This window comes from Sander vitreus, unplaced genomic scaffold (assembly GCF_031162955.1).
Source record: "Sander vitreus isolate 19-12246 unplaced genomic scaffold, sanVit1 ctg371_0, whole genome shotgun sequence".
Classification (NCBI taxonomy): Eukaryota; Metazoa; Chordata; class Actinopteri; order Perciformes; family Percidae; genus Sander; species Sander vitreus.
The window spans coordinates 42,501-60,000 of record NW_027595503.1 but is presented as its reverse complement, the minus strand read 5'-3'; the positions used below and the strand labels follow the sequence as shown (position 1 = coordinate 60,000).

At 45.3% G+C, this 17,500-nt stretch overlaps 2 protein-coding genes and 2 non-coding genes across 6 annotated transcripts in view; all 4 read right to left on the bottom strand.

The window, feature by feature from the left end:
- The window catches only part of LOC144513898 (suppressor of cytokine signaling 7-like), a 24,587-nt gene extending 13,693 nt beyond the window's left edge, over positions 1-10,894 (bottom strand). Inside the window, exon 1 of one of the 2 annotated variants that reach the window (XM_078245091.1) lies at positions 8,899-10,894. In XM_078245091.1, the coding sequence (XP_078101217.1) occupies positions 8,899-10,388 (1,490 nt within the window). In that variant the 5' untranslated portion in view covers positions 10,389-10,894. The remainder of the gene's footprint in view (positions 1-8,898) is intronic. The other variant, XM_078245092.1, reaches the window with a different exon arrangement.
- Positions 10,895-12,436: 1,542 nt separating this feature from the next.
- The window catches only part of kpnb1 (karyopherin (importin) beta 1), an 18,500-nt gene continuing 13,436 nt past the window's right edge, over positions 12,437-17,500 (bottom strand). For both annotated transcript variants that reach the window (XM_078245089.1, XM_078245090.1), the window contains exons 16-22: positions 17,013-17,095; positions 16,332-16,439; positions 15,820-15,963; positions 15,269-15,374; positions 13,833-13,947; positions 13,033-13,194; positions 12,437-12,764 (exon numbers count right to left, since the gene is read on the bottom strand). In XM_078245089.1, coding sequence (XP_078101215.1) covers position 12,764; positions 13,033-13,194; positions 13,833-13,947; positions 15,269-15,374; positions 15,820-15,963; positions 16,332-16,439; positions 17,013-17,095 — 719 coding nt within the window. In that variant the 3' untranslated portion in view covers positions 12,437-12,763. The remainder of the gene's footprint in view (positions 12,765-13,032; positions 13,195-13,832; positions 13,948-15,268; positions 15,375-15,819; positions 15,964-16,331; positions 16,440-17,012; positions 17,096-17,500) is intronic.
- LOC144513902 (small nucleolar RNA SNORA79) lies at positions 14,209-14,346 on the bottom strand. The gene has a single exon (XR_013501197.1). It is a non-coding gene; the product is annotated as a small nucleolar RNA SNORA79 (small nucleolar RNA).
- On the bottom strand, positions 16,717-16,854 carry LOC144513904 (small nucleolar RNA SNORA79). Its single transcript, XR_013501198.1, has one exon. It is a non-coding gene; the product is annotated as a small nucleolar RNA SNORA79 (small nucleolar RNA).

Sequence of the window (17,500 nt, the reverse complement as noted above, 5' to 3'; positions counted from 1 at the left end):
ATTAACGCCATTGCTCCTACTAACGTCAAAGTTCTCTTGAGCAAAAAAAAAATCTCCATGGAGAAATTTCACACATGTAAGATCCGAAAAAAGAGAGTGTCGAATAGCTGAACGCAGGTGGCGAAAAACCAATATCCAGGTCCATTATGACACCTATAAAGAGAGACTACGCATTATAACATGGAACTGAGGAATGCAAGGCGGTCCTTCTTCTTCGATATTATTGCTAAAAACAATAATAATTCATGTGCCTTGTTTGCTATTGTTGATAGATTACCAAACCAGCCAATGCCAGTAGCATCTGAACTTTCATCCACCAAGGCCTGCAACGATTTCGCCATCTTCTTCAAATACAAAATTCAAATAATTAGGCAAACTGTCAGTGCATCCATATCAAGTACAGGATATATGTTGTCACAATGTCCAGACAAAACAAATCCCAATATGACACAATTTCAAATGATTACCTATAAAAACCTGGAGGACATTATAGAACATCTGAAAACCTCCTGTTGCCTCGATATTCTACCGACGGATTTCTTTAAAAATGTTTAGAATTGTTTGGCTTTCTGATCTCCTACAGATTATAAACATGTCTCTTTTCTCAGATAACTTCCCACAGGCCCTGAAAACTGCAGTCATCAAGCCAATATTAAAAAAGAACAATCTAGACACGTCACTAATGGACAGCTATAGGCCGATATCAAACCTTCCATTTTTAAGCAAAATCATTGAAAAGCGTTTTTTCAACAACGAAACCTTTTTCTATCCCAAAACAATATTTTTGATGCCTTCCAATCGGGATTTCGACCTCACCACAGCACAGAGACAGCTCTTGTCAAAGTTTTAATGACGTCCACTTGAACACAGATGGTGGTAAAACTACAGTCCTAGTATTACTCAATCTCAGTGCTGCATTTGATACGGTTGACCACAACATACTTTTGGATTGATTAGAAAACTGGGTTGGCATGACGTGTGGAGTTCCCCAAGGCTCTGTCCTGGGGCCTCTTCTGTTTAATATCTATATGCTTCCACTGGCCCAGATAATGAAAAACAATAACATAAGTTATCATAGTTATGCTGATGACACACAAATCTACATAACACTGTCGCCTGGAGACTACAGTCCAATGCAAAAACTGGCTAGGTGCATTGAACAAACTAATGATTGGATGTCCCACAACTTTCTTAAATTGAATGAAGAAAAAACTGAGGTGATCATTTTTGGAGCAAAAGAGGAACGATTAAGAACCAGCGCCCAGCTTCAAACAATAATGTTAAAAACAACAAACAAAGCCAGAAATCTTGGTGTAATTATGGACACTGACCTGAATTTTAGCAGCCACGTTAAGACAATAACAAAGTCAGCCTTTTATCACCTTAAATATATATCAAGGGTAAAAGGACTTATGTGTCAACAGGATTTGGAAAAGCTTGTCCATGCTTTTATCTTCAGCAGACTTGACTACTGTAACGGTGTCTTCACAGGTCTCCCTAAAAAATCAATCAGACAGCTGCAGCTGATTCAGAACGCAGCTGCTCAAGTCCTCACAAACACAAGGAAAGCGGACCACATCACTCCAGTTCTGAAGTCTCTACACTGGCTTCCTATACCCCAAAGAATAGATTTCTTAATTCTTCTGCTGGTTTATAAGTCGCTAAATGGTTTAGGGCCAAATTACCTTCTGGATCTACTTGTTAACTATGAACCGCAGAGGCCTCTAAAATCATCAGGGACAGGTCTGCTTGCCGTCCCCAGAATCAGAACAAAAAAGGGGGAAGCAGCGTTCAGTTTCTATGCTCCACGTATCTGGAACAAACTTCCCGTAAATTGTAGATCGGCACCTACGCTCAGCTCTTTTAAATCAAGGCTGAAGACCTTTCTTTTCGAAACTGCCTTTGTTTAATTCATTGCACTGCACTGTATTGGGAATTTTTTTTTTTTTGTTCTTATATTTAATCTGTTTTTAAGTGTTTTTAATTTTGTATGAATTGCTTTTAATTTTGTATTAATTATTTTTAATTTTGTATTAACTTGTATTAACTTCTGTGTTTTAATGTTTTATGTAAAGCACATTGAATTGCACCGCTGCTGAAATGTGCTATACAATTAAAATTGCCTTGCCTTACATACACGTATGTGTGTGTGTATATATTAGGGCTGTCAAAATAACGCTTAATTTCGATTCACTAATCTGATAATTTTTTAACGCGTTATAAAATAACGCGGATTAATCCATTCCATGTTGAGGTTTGACCCGGAGCGTTCTAGCACCATTGGACTGTAAAATGAAGGAGGGAGACGAGAATGTTCTGCCTGGATCATTAACTGGAACATTTACTTCCTGCCAACCCTGGCTACTGAAATCTGGCTCCACTGATATGTCTGCTCTTCTCTCTGATGCTCTGAAACACAAACACTGCTGCACATGACGCTAGTTAACACTATACTCAACAGCAGCTAAGGTTAGCCTACTGCTAGCTAGTTAACACTATACTCAACAGCAGCTAAGGTTAGCCTACTGCTAGCTAGTTAACACTATACTCAACAGCAGCTAACGTTAGCCTACCGCTAGCTAGTTAACACTATACTCAACAGCAGCTAACGTTAGCCTACCACTAGCTAGTAGCTGGATTAAACAGGGTTAAATGCTGACAGCTAACACTAAACGGTGTAAAGTGTGACTGTGTTTTACTGTAGAGGATTCAACACCGGGATGTAACAATCTGCAGCTGCTGTCGGAGAAACAACACAGACGGTGTGTTCAATGAAACTGGTAAACTACAGCCTCGTGGTGCATTTGAAGTTACTGTAAATGTCCTTTACCATCTGGTGGTTGTTTTTGTCGTTCAACAGCAATTTACTAGTGAAATTAGTTATTGTTATACATTATTATTAAATCATTTAATGTTGACCATATGGCCTTAGCAATAAACAAGCTGTTCTTTAATGTCACCAACTGTTGTTTAGTACCTTTTTATTTCTTTTCTTTTTTTACTTTCTACTTTACTTTCGGTTCAGGCACCGTTAATTATGTATGCGATTAATTTTGATTAATCACAGAGTATGTAATTAATTAGATTACATTTTTTAATCGATTGACAGCCCTAGTATGTATGTACATATATATATAAAAATGTGTGTAGAGATGCACCGATTACAATTTTTAGGCCGATTCAGATTTTTCATTGAGTTAGACCAGCCGATATCGATTTTAGCCGATTCTGATTTCATTTTTTTCGAACCACTTTACAGCACAGACAAATATTTATTTTCTAACTTTTCTTTAATAGAAAATCCACCATTTTTCATAGAACGTAGAACACTTTTTGAATAGATAATCGATATAAAATAGAACTATATAAATGACTCCTGGTGGGAAATTCACACACATCTAAAGTGTAATGTTACGGAAGAACCATTTCCTTCTTTTCACATCCAATATCCAACTAAAGAAATGTGATATATTTAGCAAACTAAACTTCTGTATGTATGAAAACAGGGAAAGGCAATACAATAATACATAAAAAATAAAAATTAAAGAAATATAGCCTTGCAGTATAAAGATATTTCTCAAAACACACATACACACACACAGGCCTGTTTGAACGTCAACAGTAACGTTACCTGAAAACAGCGTGTAGTTCCTTTTTTAGCAAGTTTGCTTTATGTGTCATTGTGCATAAATATGAACACTACTGTTGCTGTCAACGGGCTTATCTGCTAACGTTAGCTACCGGCGGTAGGTTTTTAATGTTGGTTTTGAGCGCTATGCATCCCCACTAACCTGGAAAGAGTTTTAAACAGTAACGGTAATACAGCGTGTCGGAGGAATACAGCGTCTCCTACAGCAGCCAGCGGGGCGTCAGAGGCAGAGGGACCGCAGCATTCGCTAACGTTAGCTTGTCTCAGCTGGGGTCTGATAAACAGTAAATTCATCAAAGTCAGTGTGCCCAACGCTATTTTCCAATAAACTGTAGCTGTCATATTTCACGGGACCGCGTGAGTGCAGTTTTCATGTTCCAGTTGTTAAGGTTCAGAGGGGAGAGAGAGCAGCTGACTGACAGATCAGTAGAGCAGACGGCTCTGCAGAACCGTGTATAATTACCACTTTATGACATTTCATAAACAGCTGATTGAGCAGCAGTGAGCCGCTGCTACATGCATATAGCGGAAACCCTGCATGTGCAGGTGTGGTGCTGATGTTGCGCGAAGTCATGCGGAGCCCGAGTGAATTTGACCGGCATAACATCGGCATATGTCAGACTGACCGGCAGGTCGCCGGTCATGGCCGATGACGTGAAAATTGTACCACTGACAGTGTTTCCGCACGGAGGATTATTACTGTCGCACACTGGGCTGACGCTGCTAGCAACACATGCCATGAAGACTGATTACAAAATGAAGAAGAGACAGGCTGGAGAAAATGACAGAAAGTGTCCAAAGTTTGGAATCAGTTCAAACGTAATTAAAACAAAAACTCTGTACAGTGTGTCTACTCCAAAATCTTACCACAATAATAACACGACGTCAATGCTTCAGCATCTCAACAGAAAACATCCAGTCTAACTTAATCATCCATTCTATGAAGAGAACCCGACTAAAGTAAATCACAGAGTGGTATGGACGATGAAACTACACCAAACACAGCAACTACCAAAGACTAAGACAAGAAAATACGTAGTGGTGACCACAATCTGATCTAAAGAGCCGGAAAAACAGCTGATTGGTGGGCACCATTTTCTCTCACTCTCTCTCTCCACGGAGAAACAGCTGATCAACGATCTACTAGCATAAGTGTAACAGTAACAGAGCTGTGTGACTTTGTAATCAAATTAGTGCTGTCAAACAATTCAAATATTTAATCGCGATTAATGTCATAGTTAACTCGCAATTAATCGCACATTTTTATCTATTCTAAATGTCCCTTGATTTTTTTTGTCCCATTATTTGTTCTCATTTTAATGCTCTTATCAACATGGAGAAGGTCTACATGCAGTAGCCACCCACTGAGCTATGGCTGCAGTCAGTTTGTTCTTAGTTGTGGTATCCATGTGCTTCAGTCTGAAGTCATCCATTGTCGCCTGGCTTTGACGAGGGGGCGGAGAATTGGCATCAGCTGTGTGCTCGGCCATCAGCTGTGTGCTCGGCCATCAGCTGTGTGCTTGGCCATCAGCTGTGTGCTCGGCCATCAGCTGTATGCTTGGCCATCAAGTGGTCTTTCAGACTGGACGTGCTGCGATGATAGCTCAGATCACAACGACAAAACACACAGATCACTTTGGTCTTGTTAATGGAACTATTTGGCAACTTTTTAAAAGTAAACTTTCCATTCAGAATCGTCGGCGTCTTGCGCTCGCCATCCACTCAAAACGTAACGTTAGCCTACTAGCTACTCTTTGGCCGGCTCCAAGCCCAAACTAGTGTGTGCGGCGTGCCTGTTGTTCTGTTTCCGGTCTAGCTAGATCCGGTGTGGTGTTGTAGTTTTTCTAACGTTACTAGTTGTTGCAATAGCATGTGAAAAAAACTACAAGGTTTGCTAGGCCAAAAAGAACGTTAATCTCGGGAGAAAAAAAATTGACGCCGTTAAAATGGGTTTGCGTTAACGCCGTTAATAACACATTTATTAATTAACATAACACGTTTAACTGACAGCACTAAATCAAATATATAAATGAAAAATAGGTAGGAGTAGGAGTATAACTAATATTTACATATAGGCCTATATACAGATCAGTCTCAGGCTGGAACTTGTAGTTCTGAAAGTTAAGTTGCTCAACTTAAGGTCATGTTTATGTATGTTTAATGTATGTCTTAGTTTGAGGTTGTTATTGTTGTTGCATTTCTTTAAAAACAATCTAATATGGCACTTAAATGCACTTCATATGTTTAGTTTTTTGAGAGATGATATTGTGAGCAATGTAGGCAATAAAAATGTAGCTTTTTCTGAAAATTAAACCAAACTATTGTATATTATTGCTCTTCAATAAAACAAAAGTATTTCTTATCTGATTAATCAATGGAATAATCGGTAGAATACTCAATTACTAAAATAATCGATAGCTGCAGCCCTAATATATATATATATATATATATACATATAGTATATATATATATATACACAGTATATATATATATACACACAAACACAGATTGCTCTTCTCCCATTAAATCATGCTGTGATCAATAACTTTCTGCGATGCTGTCTGAGCTGCCGCTAACGTTTGCCATTGTTTCTGTGTATATAAAAGTATATATGAATTATATATATATATATATATATATATATATATATATATATATATATATATATATATAATAATACCAAAACAGGTATATTCAACAGCCCTCCCACAGTTTGTGAAGCTGAATATTTAAAAAAAACAAAAAACTCCTGGAGAACTTTTTGTCTGTAACTGTTGTCATGGCGAAAAGCAGCCTCCAAGACTCTACTCCGTAACCGTGGCAACCAGTTTCTCTTTACTGACCAATGACAAGCTATGGAAAACAGGCTCCGCCCTCCTACAACCGTGATGGCTGCACCTGATTGGACGAAGGCTTCACATGGGTCTGCCCGCTCCCAGATTTCAAAACAGACCATAATAACGGCTCATTTGGATACTGCAGGAAATAGTCAACCAAGCGTGTTTCTGAGAACATGTTAGGAGAGAACTAGTCGGAGTAGCAGCAGCTGAATCTGTCTTCAACGGTCACTTTAAAAGATTTCCGTCAGCTTTTGAGAGGCTAGCCGAGCCGCCCGCTCCTCATGTGCATAAAGTTGGCCGGATTCAACTTTATGCACATGAGGAGCGGGCTACTCAACACTCCCAGAATGCAGTGCACATCTGCTCCCAAATAAATGAATGGGAAGCGCTGAAATGACTCAGACTATTGTGGTGGGTGTCCACTGTCAATCAGCTGCAGCCATGGTGTTCGTAGGAGGGCGGAGCCTGTTTACTTCACTTGTCAGTGGTCAGTGAAGAGATGCTGGTGGCGAGCCTACTAGCGTGCGATGCTGGGAAGAATCCGTGACAATACCGCGTATGTGGACCCGTAGTATGAGAGACCCACCTGGTGGTGTCGGGCTCCGTGTTGCTGCCAGTCGACCCCCACCGTCCCAGCAGACTCCCCGACGACGTGGACGACGCCAGGGACGGCCTCTTGTCCAGCAGCCCCGCTGAGCCGCCGCTGGAGCTCTTGGTTCTGAAGAGCTTGCTGAGCCGGACCTTCAGCGACCCGCCTTTCCTCGCCTTCCCCCGCGGCGGAGGCGGCGTCTCCTCGCCCTGCAGGACCACCAGCGGGGAGGAGCATCGCCCCGCCCTCGCTCCCCCGGAGGCCACGCCGAGTTTGGGCGTGGCCGCTCTGCTCTGAGGCTGCGAGCGGGACTGATATTGGGGGCGGCGGGGCGGGACGGGGCTGGAGGAGGCTTGGAGGGCGGCGTTAATAACACATTTATTAATTAACATAACACGTTTAACTGACAGCACTAAATCAAATATATAAATGAAAAATAGGTAGGAGTAGGAGTATAACTAATATTTACATATAGGCCTATATACAGATCAGTCTCAGGCTGGAACTTGTAGTTCTGAAAGTTGAGTTGCTCAACTTAAGGTCATGTTTATGTATGTTTAATGTATGTCTTAGTTTGAGGTTGTTATTGTTGTTGCATTTCTTTAAAAAACAATCTAATATGGCACTTAAATGCACTTCATATGTTTAGTTTTTTTGAGAGATGATATTGTGAGCAATGTAGGCAATAAAAAATGTAGCTTTTTCTGAAAATTAAACCAAACTATTGTATATTATTGCTCTTCAATAAAACAAAAGTATTTCTTATCTGATTAATCAATGGAATAATCGGTAGAATACTCAATTACTAAAATAATCGATAGCTGCAGCCCTAATATATATATATATATATATATACATACAGTATATATATATATATACATAGTATATATATATATACACACACACAGATTGCTCTTCTCCCATTAAATCATACTGTGATCAATAACTTTCTGCGATGCTGTCTGAGCTGCCGCTAACGTTTGCCATTGTTTCTGTGTATATAAAAGTATATATGAATTATATATATATATATATATATATATATATATATATATATATATATATATATATACCATATACCAAAACAGGTATATTCAACAGCCCTCCCACAGTTTGTGAAGCTGAATATTTAAAAAAAACTCCTGGAGAACTTTTTGTCTGTAACTGTTGTCATGGCGAAAAGCAGCCTCCAAGACTCTACTCCGTAACCGTGGCAACCAGTTTCTCTTTACTGACCAATGACAAGCTATGGAAAACAGGCTCCGCCCTCCTACAACCGTGATGGCTGCACCTGATTGGACGAAGGCTTCACATGGGTCTGCCCGCTCCCAGATTTCAAAACAGACCATAATAACGGCTCGTTTGGATACTGCAGGAAATAGTCAACCGAAGCGTGTTTCTGAGAACATGTTAGGAGAGAACTAGTCGGAGTAGCAGCAGCTGAATCTGTCTTCAACGGTCACTTTAAAAGATTTCCGTCAGCTTTTGAGAGGCTAGCCGAGCCGCCCGCTCCTCATGTGCATAAAGTTGGCCGGATTCAACTTTATGCACATGAGGAGCGGGCTACTCAACACTCCCAGAATGCAGTGCACATCTGCTCCCAAATAAATGAATGGGAAGCGCTGAAATGACTCAGACTATTGTGGTGGGTGTCCACTGTCAATCAGCTGCAGCCATGGTGTTCGTAGGAGGGCGGAGCCTGTTTACTTCACTTGTCAGTGGTCAGTGAAGAGATGCTGGTGGCGAGCCTACTAGCGTGCGATGCTGGGAAGAATCCGTGACAATACCGCGTATGTGGACCCGTATTATGAGAGACCCACCTGGTGGTGTCGGGCTCCGTGTTGCTGCCAGTCGACCCCCACACGTCCAGCAGACTCCCCCCCGACGACGTGGACGACGCCAGGGACGGCCTCTTGTCCAGCAGCCCCGCTGAGCCGCCGCTGGAGCTCTTGGTTCTGAAGAGCTTGCTGAGCCGGACCTTCAGCGACCCGCCTTTCCTCGCCTTCCCCCGCGGCGGAGGCGGCGTCTCCTCGCCCTGCAGGACCACCAGCGGGGAGGAGCATCGCCCCGCCCTCGCTCCCCCGGAGGCCACGCCGAGTTTGGGCGTGGCCGCTCTGCTCTGAGGCTGCGAGCGGGACTGATATTGGGGGCGGCGGGGCGGGACGGGGCTGGAGGAGGCTTGGAGGGCGGCGGATAGGGCCGGCGGGTGCGGGCCGGGCGTGGAGGGGGGGCGGAGGTCTACGCAGGGCGGGGGGGACACGGTGGCTCCGAGGACCGCCAGAGAGGACCGGCAGCTCTGATCGGTGCAGACGCCGGCCTCCTCGGCGAGTCTGTGGACCTGCAGCATCAGACCGCTCAGCGTCCCGCTGGAGAATGCCGGCCCCGCCCCCCCACACGGCGTCCCCCCACCCTCCTCGGACCCCAGACCCTCCAGCACAAGCAGCGCGTCGCTAGTTTCACCTGGGTCCTCGCCGGACGTTCCCGAGCCAAGCACGCTGTGACAGGAGCAGCGAGATAGCGAGGGCGCCGTCTCCCCCCTGCCTCCCTCCCCCCCCTCCTCCCCCAGCTGGCCCAGCCGCCGGGCCAGAGCCAGAACCGGCTCCTCCCCCCCGCTGGAGTAGCTCTTCCTGTCCAGCAGGCCCAGACGCAGGGCCTGGTCCAGTAGGCCTGGCGGCCACTTCGCCAGGCGCTCCGTCAGCAGGCAGTGCCGCTGGCACAGCACCGAGCCGGGCTCGCAGTCCAGAGCCGGGACGTCCTGCTGGGGGGGCAGGGGTCCGTCTGACAGTCTGAGGAGCTGCTCCTCCGCTGACGGGACGTTGACAGAGTTCTGGTCTTTGGGTCCGTCTCCAGAGTCCAGCTGCTGTCTCTGTCTCTCTGCCTCCTCCAGGATCCGGTCTCCGGACCGCAGCAGGTTCTGGAACACCATCAGCTGTGCCCTCGAACCGTGCCTCCCCGAGCCGTGCTGCACTGGGAAGTCCACAAACCGCTGCGCCGCCGCGGTGAAGTCCTCCGGCGGCGGCGGCGAAAGCGGCGGAGACAGCGGCGCGTCGGAGCCTGTCAGCGAGGCCTGCGGCAACACCAGCCCCGCGGGCAGCTCGCTTCTCCCGGGTAGCGGTGAGCTGTAGTGAGGGGAGGCCGAGCCGAGGCCCGGCGAGGGGCCGCCGCGGTGACCCAGCACGGGTTTAACGGGGCCGAACCCGCCGCCCCCGGACATCAGGTCGTCGGCCTCGTCCAGCCGGTCGTACTCCGCCGCGGACACGAGACGCATCAAGACGAAGTCCGGAGACATTTCTTGCTGCGCGTCATTCATCCTGACAGCTAACGGCTAGCTAACGAAAGCTAAAGGCAAGCTAGCGGCTGCTAACACCGAGCTAACGGGCTCCGCTCTTACATAACACCGATGTAAATACAGCTGCGGAGCTAACGGAGCTAACGGCGGCTACCTGCTGCATCCTCCCTGCTCAGCTCACCGGGCAGCCGGACGGGACCCCGACCACCGACCGCCATGTAAAGTCCGGACCGACTCGTGACGGTAACGGCTCCGCTGAACGTGAAAAGACATGAGAAACCGCCCGGTAACGTACGCGAGCTAGCCGTTAGCCTCCTACCGACTCATCCTCCGGTGAGACAACACGGATGTGGAGATGACGGGGGGGCGCGCGCGGCGGCTGCGCAGCGGAGACATCAATAACCGATCAGCTGATTGATTACCGGAGAGAAACCGAAAAACCTCTATCTGCTGAACACTTCCCGGTACCGGAGAGCCTCCTCCGTCACTACCGGAGGGATCTGTGTGTGCGTCTCTGTGTGCGTGTCTGTGTGGGTCTCTGTGTGTAAGGTTACCTGTAAAATAAAAACATTTGTGTGAAGTGTGTTTGTACTCTAACATTAACATAAAATGTGGATCACATTCAGAGCTCTGATGCCATTAAACTAAAATACTAAAGGAAATGTAAAGCTAACAAGATATTCATTACAGCATTTATTTAACCCTACCAAAGGAGAAGGAAACATGGAAGACCTTTGTATCAATAAGGACTTCATATTTAGAATATGAAATTGTCATTTTTTACAACCTTTATTATATTTCATGTGTTTGTCCCTCTGTGGTCATGAAGAAGCAGCAGAGAACATTCAGTACAATATAGACTTTATTAGTTCACTAAAGTTGAATATGAAATAAAAAGCAGATTGGCTTTAATGATTCACAATCAATAATAAATCGGTTCATCAACACAGGAAGAGTACGTCCTCCTACGGCTGCCTCGCCTCTTCAAAATAAAAGCTTCTCCGAGGCTGGGAGCGCTTCACTTTCAGCAAGTTCAACTATTTCCCCAATGAGAGCTTCCACGTGTTAGCCGTGGCGGTGTGTGTGCGTGTGTTTTTCTGGTTGGAGGGGGAAAGTGAAGCGGGTCAGACCCGGAGCGAGGCGGACAGGCGGCACCGAGCGTTTCTCGCAGGTTTTTCTGCAGCCCAGAAAACTACAAAAACATCCCAAAACAAAAAACTCCCCGTGAGCGATGAGCGGCCGCTGAGCTGCTGCTACCCAACAAACAAGCCATTAAGTCAGTTAAAAAATAACTGAAAAACACACAAAAAATAATAATCATGGTTCTTTGTGGCGGCGAGTAAACAAACTGTTCAGCAAAGTCCCAAACACATTTTAGTCCTCGGACCAAAAAAAAAAAAAAGGACCGAAATCACCAGAACTGCTGGGGGAATGTTTCACATCATTTATTGGGTTGTTTTTTTTAACTTTATTTTCATCATAGCAATGGAAAAATATAACCTTATACAAACGTCTTCAATTCTGAATTTTGTTTAAACAAGCAAAAAAAAGAAAAAAAATAATTGGTGAGTGAGCCTTCTCCCAAAAACCAAGTGCAGCGGGGAAATAAAAAGTGAAACGCTTCACCAGCAGCTCGCTTCCACTCCTTTTACTTTCCGCTAAGCTCTTCCCAGTTTGGCACTCGCTCCGAGCAGGACCATTCCTCTTCGGCTGCGGCTTTTTTTCATTTTTTACTTTTATTTTGTAGGAATTTAGTGCTGTTGCTGTTGATAAGAGCACTGAAGACGGAGCAGCTGGATCTTCTTCACTGTTTTAAGTGCTCGGAAGAAGAAGATGGTAAAGAAGGAAAAAATAAGAGCAACAACAAATTATCTAAAGTTTTCCACAGAAAGTCCACAAAGTCCGCTCGGATTTTTTTTTAAATCTTTGATTCCACAAAAGTCTTATTTTCTCGTCGTGTTTTGTATCTATCGCCCCTCCTCCCCCCCCCTTCCTCCCCCCGGCGGGGCGGGGCGGGGGGGGGGCGGCAGTGACGTCATTTGACAGCCCAACGACCGCGAGAGAGGTGGATTGTGGGAGGAGGGCTCGAAGGTGAGATTGTTTGTTGTTTTTATTTGGGGAGGGGGTCAGAGTCCAGTCCACAGGATGGGGGAAGAGTCGTCACCTGCTGGAACCGCAGGTGGTGGGTCGTCATCTCTCGCTCACGCTCTCACACGTCTCTCTCTCTCTCTCACTCTCACACACTCATGTCACTCGACTTCTGCTTGGACCGGACGCTGCGACAAAGACACAAGAGTTGATTCCAGTGGGGCAGTTTGTCCTCATTGTTCACTGATGTCTCTCTCTCTCTCTCTCTCTCAAAGCTCTCTCTCTCTCGTTTCCCCGGCCGCCAACAATCTGCAGACCAGGAGACAAACAAACTGGGTTAGTGGTTAAAGCCCTCAAAGTGGGATGGTTTTTCATTAAACTAAAATTTCATGTAATTTTGTGATTATGTAATAGTGTGTGTTGGTCTCAGATGTTGTGGTTGGGTTTTCCATCACACTGTCAGAGTGGTGCATGATTTCTCTTCACAGACCAACACACACACACCTCTATATAGCTATATGTGAAAACATATACACTGTGTGTGTGTGTGTGTGTGTGTGTGTGCTATATCTCTGACCAGGCCTGGCTCTTGAGCTTGCGGAGCTCCTTGGTGGCCCAGGTGGCCAGCGTTTTGGTCTTGGTGGTTTTGGAGCGCCGGCCCTCTGTCAGCAGGTCGTTGATGAGAGGACGCAACTCCACCAGCTTCATCACGTCTTTACCAAACGCTGTGCACAGGTCCCTGCGCGCACACACACACAGAGACCGAGAGAGACACACAGACAGAGACACACACACAGACCCACACAGAGACCAAGACAGACACACAGAGAGACAGACAGACATAAAATGGCAAATAAAACAAATTCAATACTCCTAAAGAGGAAAATATATAAATGAATAAAACATGAGTCATTAAGATGAAGTTCTTTAGTCTAATCAAAGTCAAAAATAACAGTAATGTAATAGTGTGTGTTGGTCTCAGATGTTGTGGTTGGGATGTCCATCACACTGTCAGAGTGGTGCATGATTTCTCTTCACAGACCAACACACACACACACACCCACCCACCCCTCTATATGTGAAAACAGTGTTCTCAACAGCCTCTTTTATATCAAAACTAGTCCAGATTTTATACAAGAAAGTCTGAATATTATGAAAAGTGTCAGAATATTTATGAAAAAGTCGGAATATTGGAGAGAAAACTTTTTAACAGAAGTTGGAATATTTTGAGATTAAAGTCTCCATCCGTCTCTCTTCACGCATATTACAGATGAACATGCTGCGACAGTGAAAGCAGACATTAAATCACAGATGGTTCAGTAAAGCATCCACAGGTGTGGAGGACCTGTCAATCCCCCCCTCCCCCCTCTCCCTTACCCGATGAGTCCGGCGGCGTTGGCCACCACTCCGTCTGAGTGATCTTCATCCTCAGCAATGTGATGGATGAAGGAGAGAATAAACTCCACCCGGGGCTGAACCAACATCACATCAGCTACAGGACACAAGGACAGAGAGAGAGACAGGAGACAAGGAAGGAGGGAGGGAGGGAGGGAGAGCGAGAGAGCAAGAGCGAGGGAGAGAGCGAGGACAACAAAGAGTACAGAGGGAAGGAGATGGAGAGGAGATAAGGAGAGAGACAGAGGAGGGAGGAAGGAAGAAAGGATGAGGAGTAGAGGAAGAGAAACAAGAGAAAATAAGTTCAAACTGGTTCCAGAAGCAGCACAACCTTTTAAAATCAGCACTTTGTTTGGGATGTTGTCGAGTCTCGCAAAACCAGAACGCTGGGAGTCTGGCGGCAGCCTGAAGCATTCTGGGTGAAACAGACTCGTTTCTCTGCGACGTCGTAAAATCCTCCTGATCCACTGCAGTCAGGAAGAGGAACACGACGTCGCCTTGACCGTCACCGTGGCAACGTGTGTGTTTGGGATTAGTTCAACTACGACTACGTTTTAAATTCACATAATGTTCCAGCTCTTATTCTGAAAAAAGGTACTATATGTAGTGTGTGTGTGTGTGTGTGTGTGTAGAGGCTGTGTGAGTGTGTCTCTTACTCTGATAGAGACCATATGTAGAGTGTGTGTGTGTAGAGGCTGTGTGAGTGTGTCTCTTACTCTGATAGAGACCATATGTAGTGTGTGTGTGTAGAGGCTGTGTGAGTCTTACTCTGATAGAGACCATATGTAGTGTGTGTGTGTAGAGGCTGTGTGAGTGTGTCTCTTACTCTGATAGAGACCATATGTAGAGTGTGTGTGTGTGTAGAGGCTGTGTGAGTGTGTCTCTTACTCTGATAGAGACCATATGTAGTGTGTGTGTAGAGGCTGTGTGAGTGTGTCTCTTACTCTGATAGAGACCATATGTAGTGTGTGTGTAGAGGCTGTGTGAGTGTGTCTCTTACTCTGATAGAGACCATATGTAGTGTGTGTGTGTAGAGGCTGTGTGAGTGTGTGTCTTACTCTGATAGAGACCATATGTAGTGTGTGTGTGTGTGTGTAGAGGCTGTGTGAGTGTGTCTCTTACTCTGATAGAGACCATATGTAGAGTGTGTGTGTGTGTGTGTAGAGGCTGTGTGAGTGTGTCTCTTACTCTGATAGAGACCGTATGTAGTGTGTGTGTGTAGCGGCTGTGTGAGTGTGTGTCTTACTCTGATAGAGACCGTATGTAGTGTGTGTGTGTAGCGGCTGTGTGAGTGTGTGTCTTACTCTGATAGAGACCGTATGTAGTGTGTGTGTGTGTAGCGGCTGTGTGAGTGTGTGTCTTACTCTGATAGAGACCGTATGTAGTGTGTGTAGCGGCTGTGTGAGTGTCTCTCTTACGGTGCACGTTCTCCTGGTCCCCCTTCAGGCCCTGGATGATGCCGGTGTACGCCTCCAGACAGCCCTCCCTCAACTCATTCAGGTAGTCCACCATGTCGTAGTCCGTCTACACACATTAACACAGATTCCCTTTGAACGTCAATTCTCTTCAAAAACATTTCATTCAGCAAGTTAAAAACAACCTTTAAAACAAACGATCTGATCAGACGACAGTTTGGGGTTCCGGGTGTTAGAGGAGTCGGGGATCTAACCCCCGACCCTGTGATTGTGTATTAAACTACAGAGAAACATGGACACAAAAGAGGTCAAAGTGTGGAGGTCTCAGATAAATGTGGTTTGTTTTACATCACGAGTCAGCGTGGTGCATGATTTATCATCACAGACCACACACACACACACACACACACACATTCAGAAACAAGTTGATGAATAGACAGGTCTGATCTGTGCCAGGGTTTTTTATTTTTTATTACAAATGAATAAAGTTGAATATATATATATATATGTATATGTCTGTATACCTGTGTGTGTGTGTGTGTGTGTGTGTCTACCTTGTCCACCTGTGCCTGAGAAGCCTGCTGCAGTGTGTCCAGGACGATGTCCAGGTATTTCTTAAACTCTCCTCCGATGGCCAGAGCGATGTCGCCGAACGCCGACAGGATCTGAGGCTTCACCGACCGGTGCACGTTCTCGTTCTGAACGCACACACACGGGATCTTAATTATTATGAGTCGCTCTGGATAAAAACTGTCAGTCAGCTGAATAAATGGAACACACATACAAACTATAGGAAGTCATCAAAGAGGAAGTGAAAGTGTGGAGGTCTCAGATAAATGTGGTTCGTTTTACATCACAGTCAGCGTGGTGCATGATTTATCATCACAGACCACACACACACACACGAGATTCATCAGTTCACAAGTTGATGATCCATCCATCAACCAACGATGAATGGATGAATGAATGAACAGAGAGACAGAGTGAATTCTGTAAACTGCTTTGGCAACAACACGTTTTCATGCCAATAAATTGAATTGACACACACACACACACGTCTCCTCACCCCAAGGTTCTCCAGCAGCAGCTGCATGATCTCATCACAGAAGGGCAGGATGTTGGACATCAAAGCTCTGCACAGGTCACACACCAGACCCACAGCCGCCAGACACACCTGCAAAAACAGCTTCATCATCACCATCATCTCCACGCAGCCAGGGGCCTCATGCAATCTGTCTCATAGCTTTTTTAAATTCTCAAATTCACGATTCCTTCCTGGACTCGGTTATTGAAGGAAGTGACTGGCCAGAGCTCGGGGAAATCTGTCTGAGTACCTGAGATCATTGACATTCTGATTTTATCCTCAACGTTCTTTACATCAAAGAGCTGATGGTCTGGCTCTAGAGCCTCGACCACTAAAAGCCCTTTTAAAATCAGCACTTTGTTTGGGATGTTGTCGAGTCTCGCAAAACCAGGACGCTGGGAGTCTGGCGGCAGCCTGAAGCATTCTGGGTGAAACAGACTCGTTTCTCTGCGACGTCGTAAAATCCTCCTGATCCACTGCAGTCAGGAAGAGGAACACGACGTCGCCTCACTATCACAACATGTGTGGGCGCAGGGTGGATGTCAAAAGCAGAATATTTTCAGTACAAACAAGAATCTTCTCTCCGATTACTAGTCTCTGTTGTGATTCATTCAGAGTTCTTAAACAACACAGAGACAGAGAGACAGAGAGAGAGAGACGGACCTGATACTCAGCGTAGTTCTTCAGTCCGATTCCCAGGAAAGGCTTGAAGGCATCCATGTATTTCTGGAAGTCGCTGCCTAGAACTGAAACACACACGGAACGTTTTGGTACAGAACATTGCCAATTTCAACATGCTTTTCATTTAGTTATTAAAAAAGCTCAGACTGAGTTTAATAACCACCAGAGGATCTAACCGTCACGCCCCAACTCTAGACAGACTCAGGATTTCGGTCAGATATTGTAAATGTGTCTGTGATAGGGCTGCACAATACATCCGTTTTTATAGTCAGCAGAGTGTGTGTGTGTGTGTGTGTGTGTGTGTGTGTGTGTGTGTGTATTAAACTACAGAGTCAGGGTGTTAGGAAGAGTTGGGGATCTAACCCCCGACCCTGTGATTGTGTATTAAACTACAGAGAAACATGGACACAAAAGAGGTCAAAGTGTGGAGGTCTCAGATAAATGTGGTTCGTTTTACATCACGAGTCAGC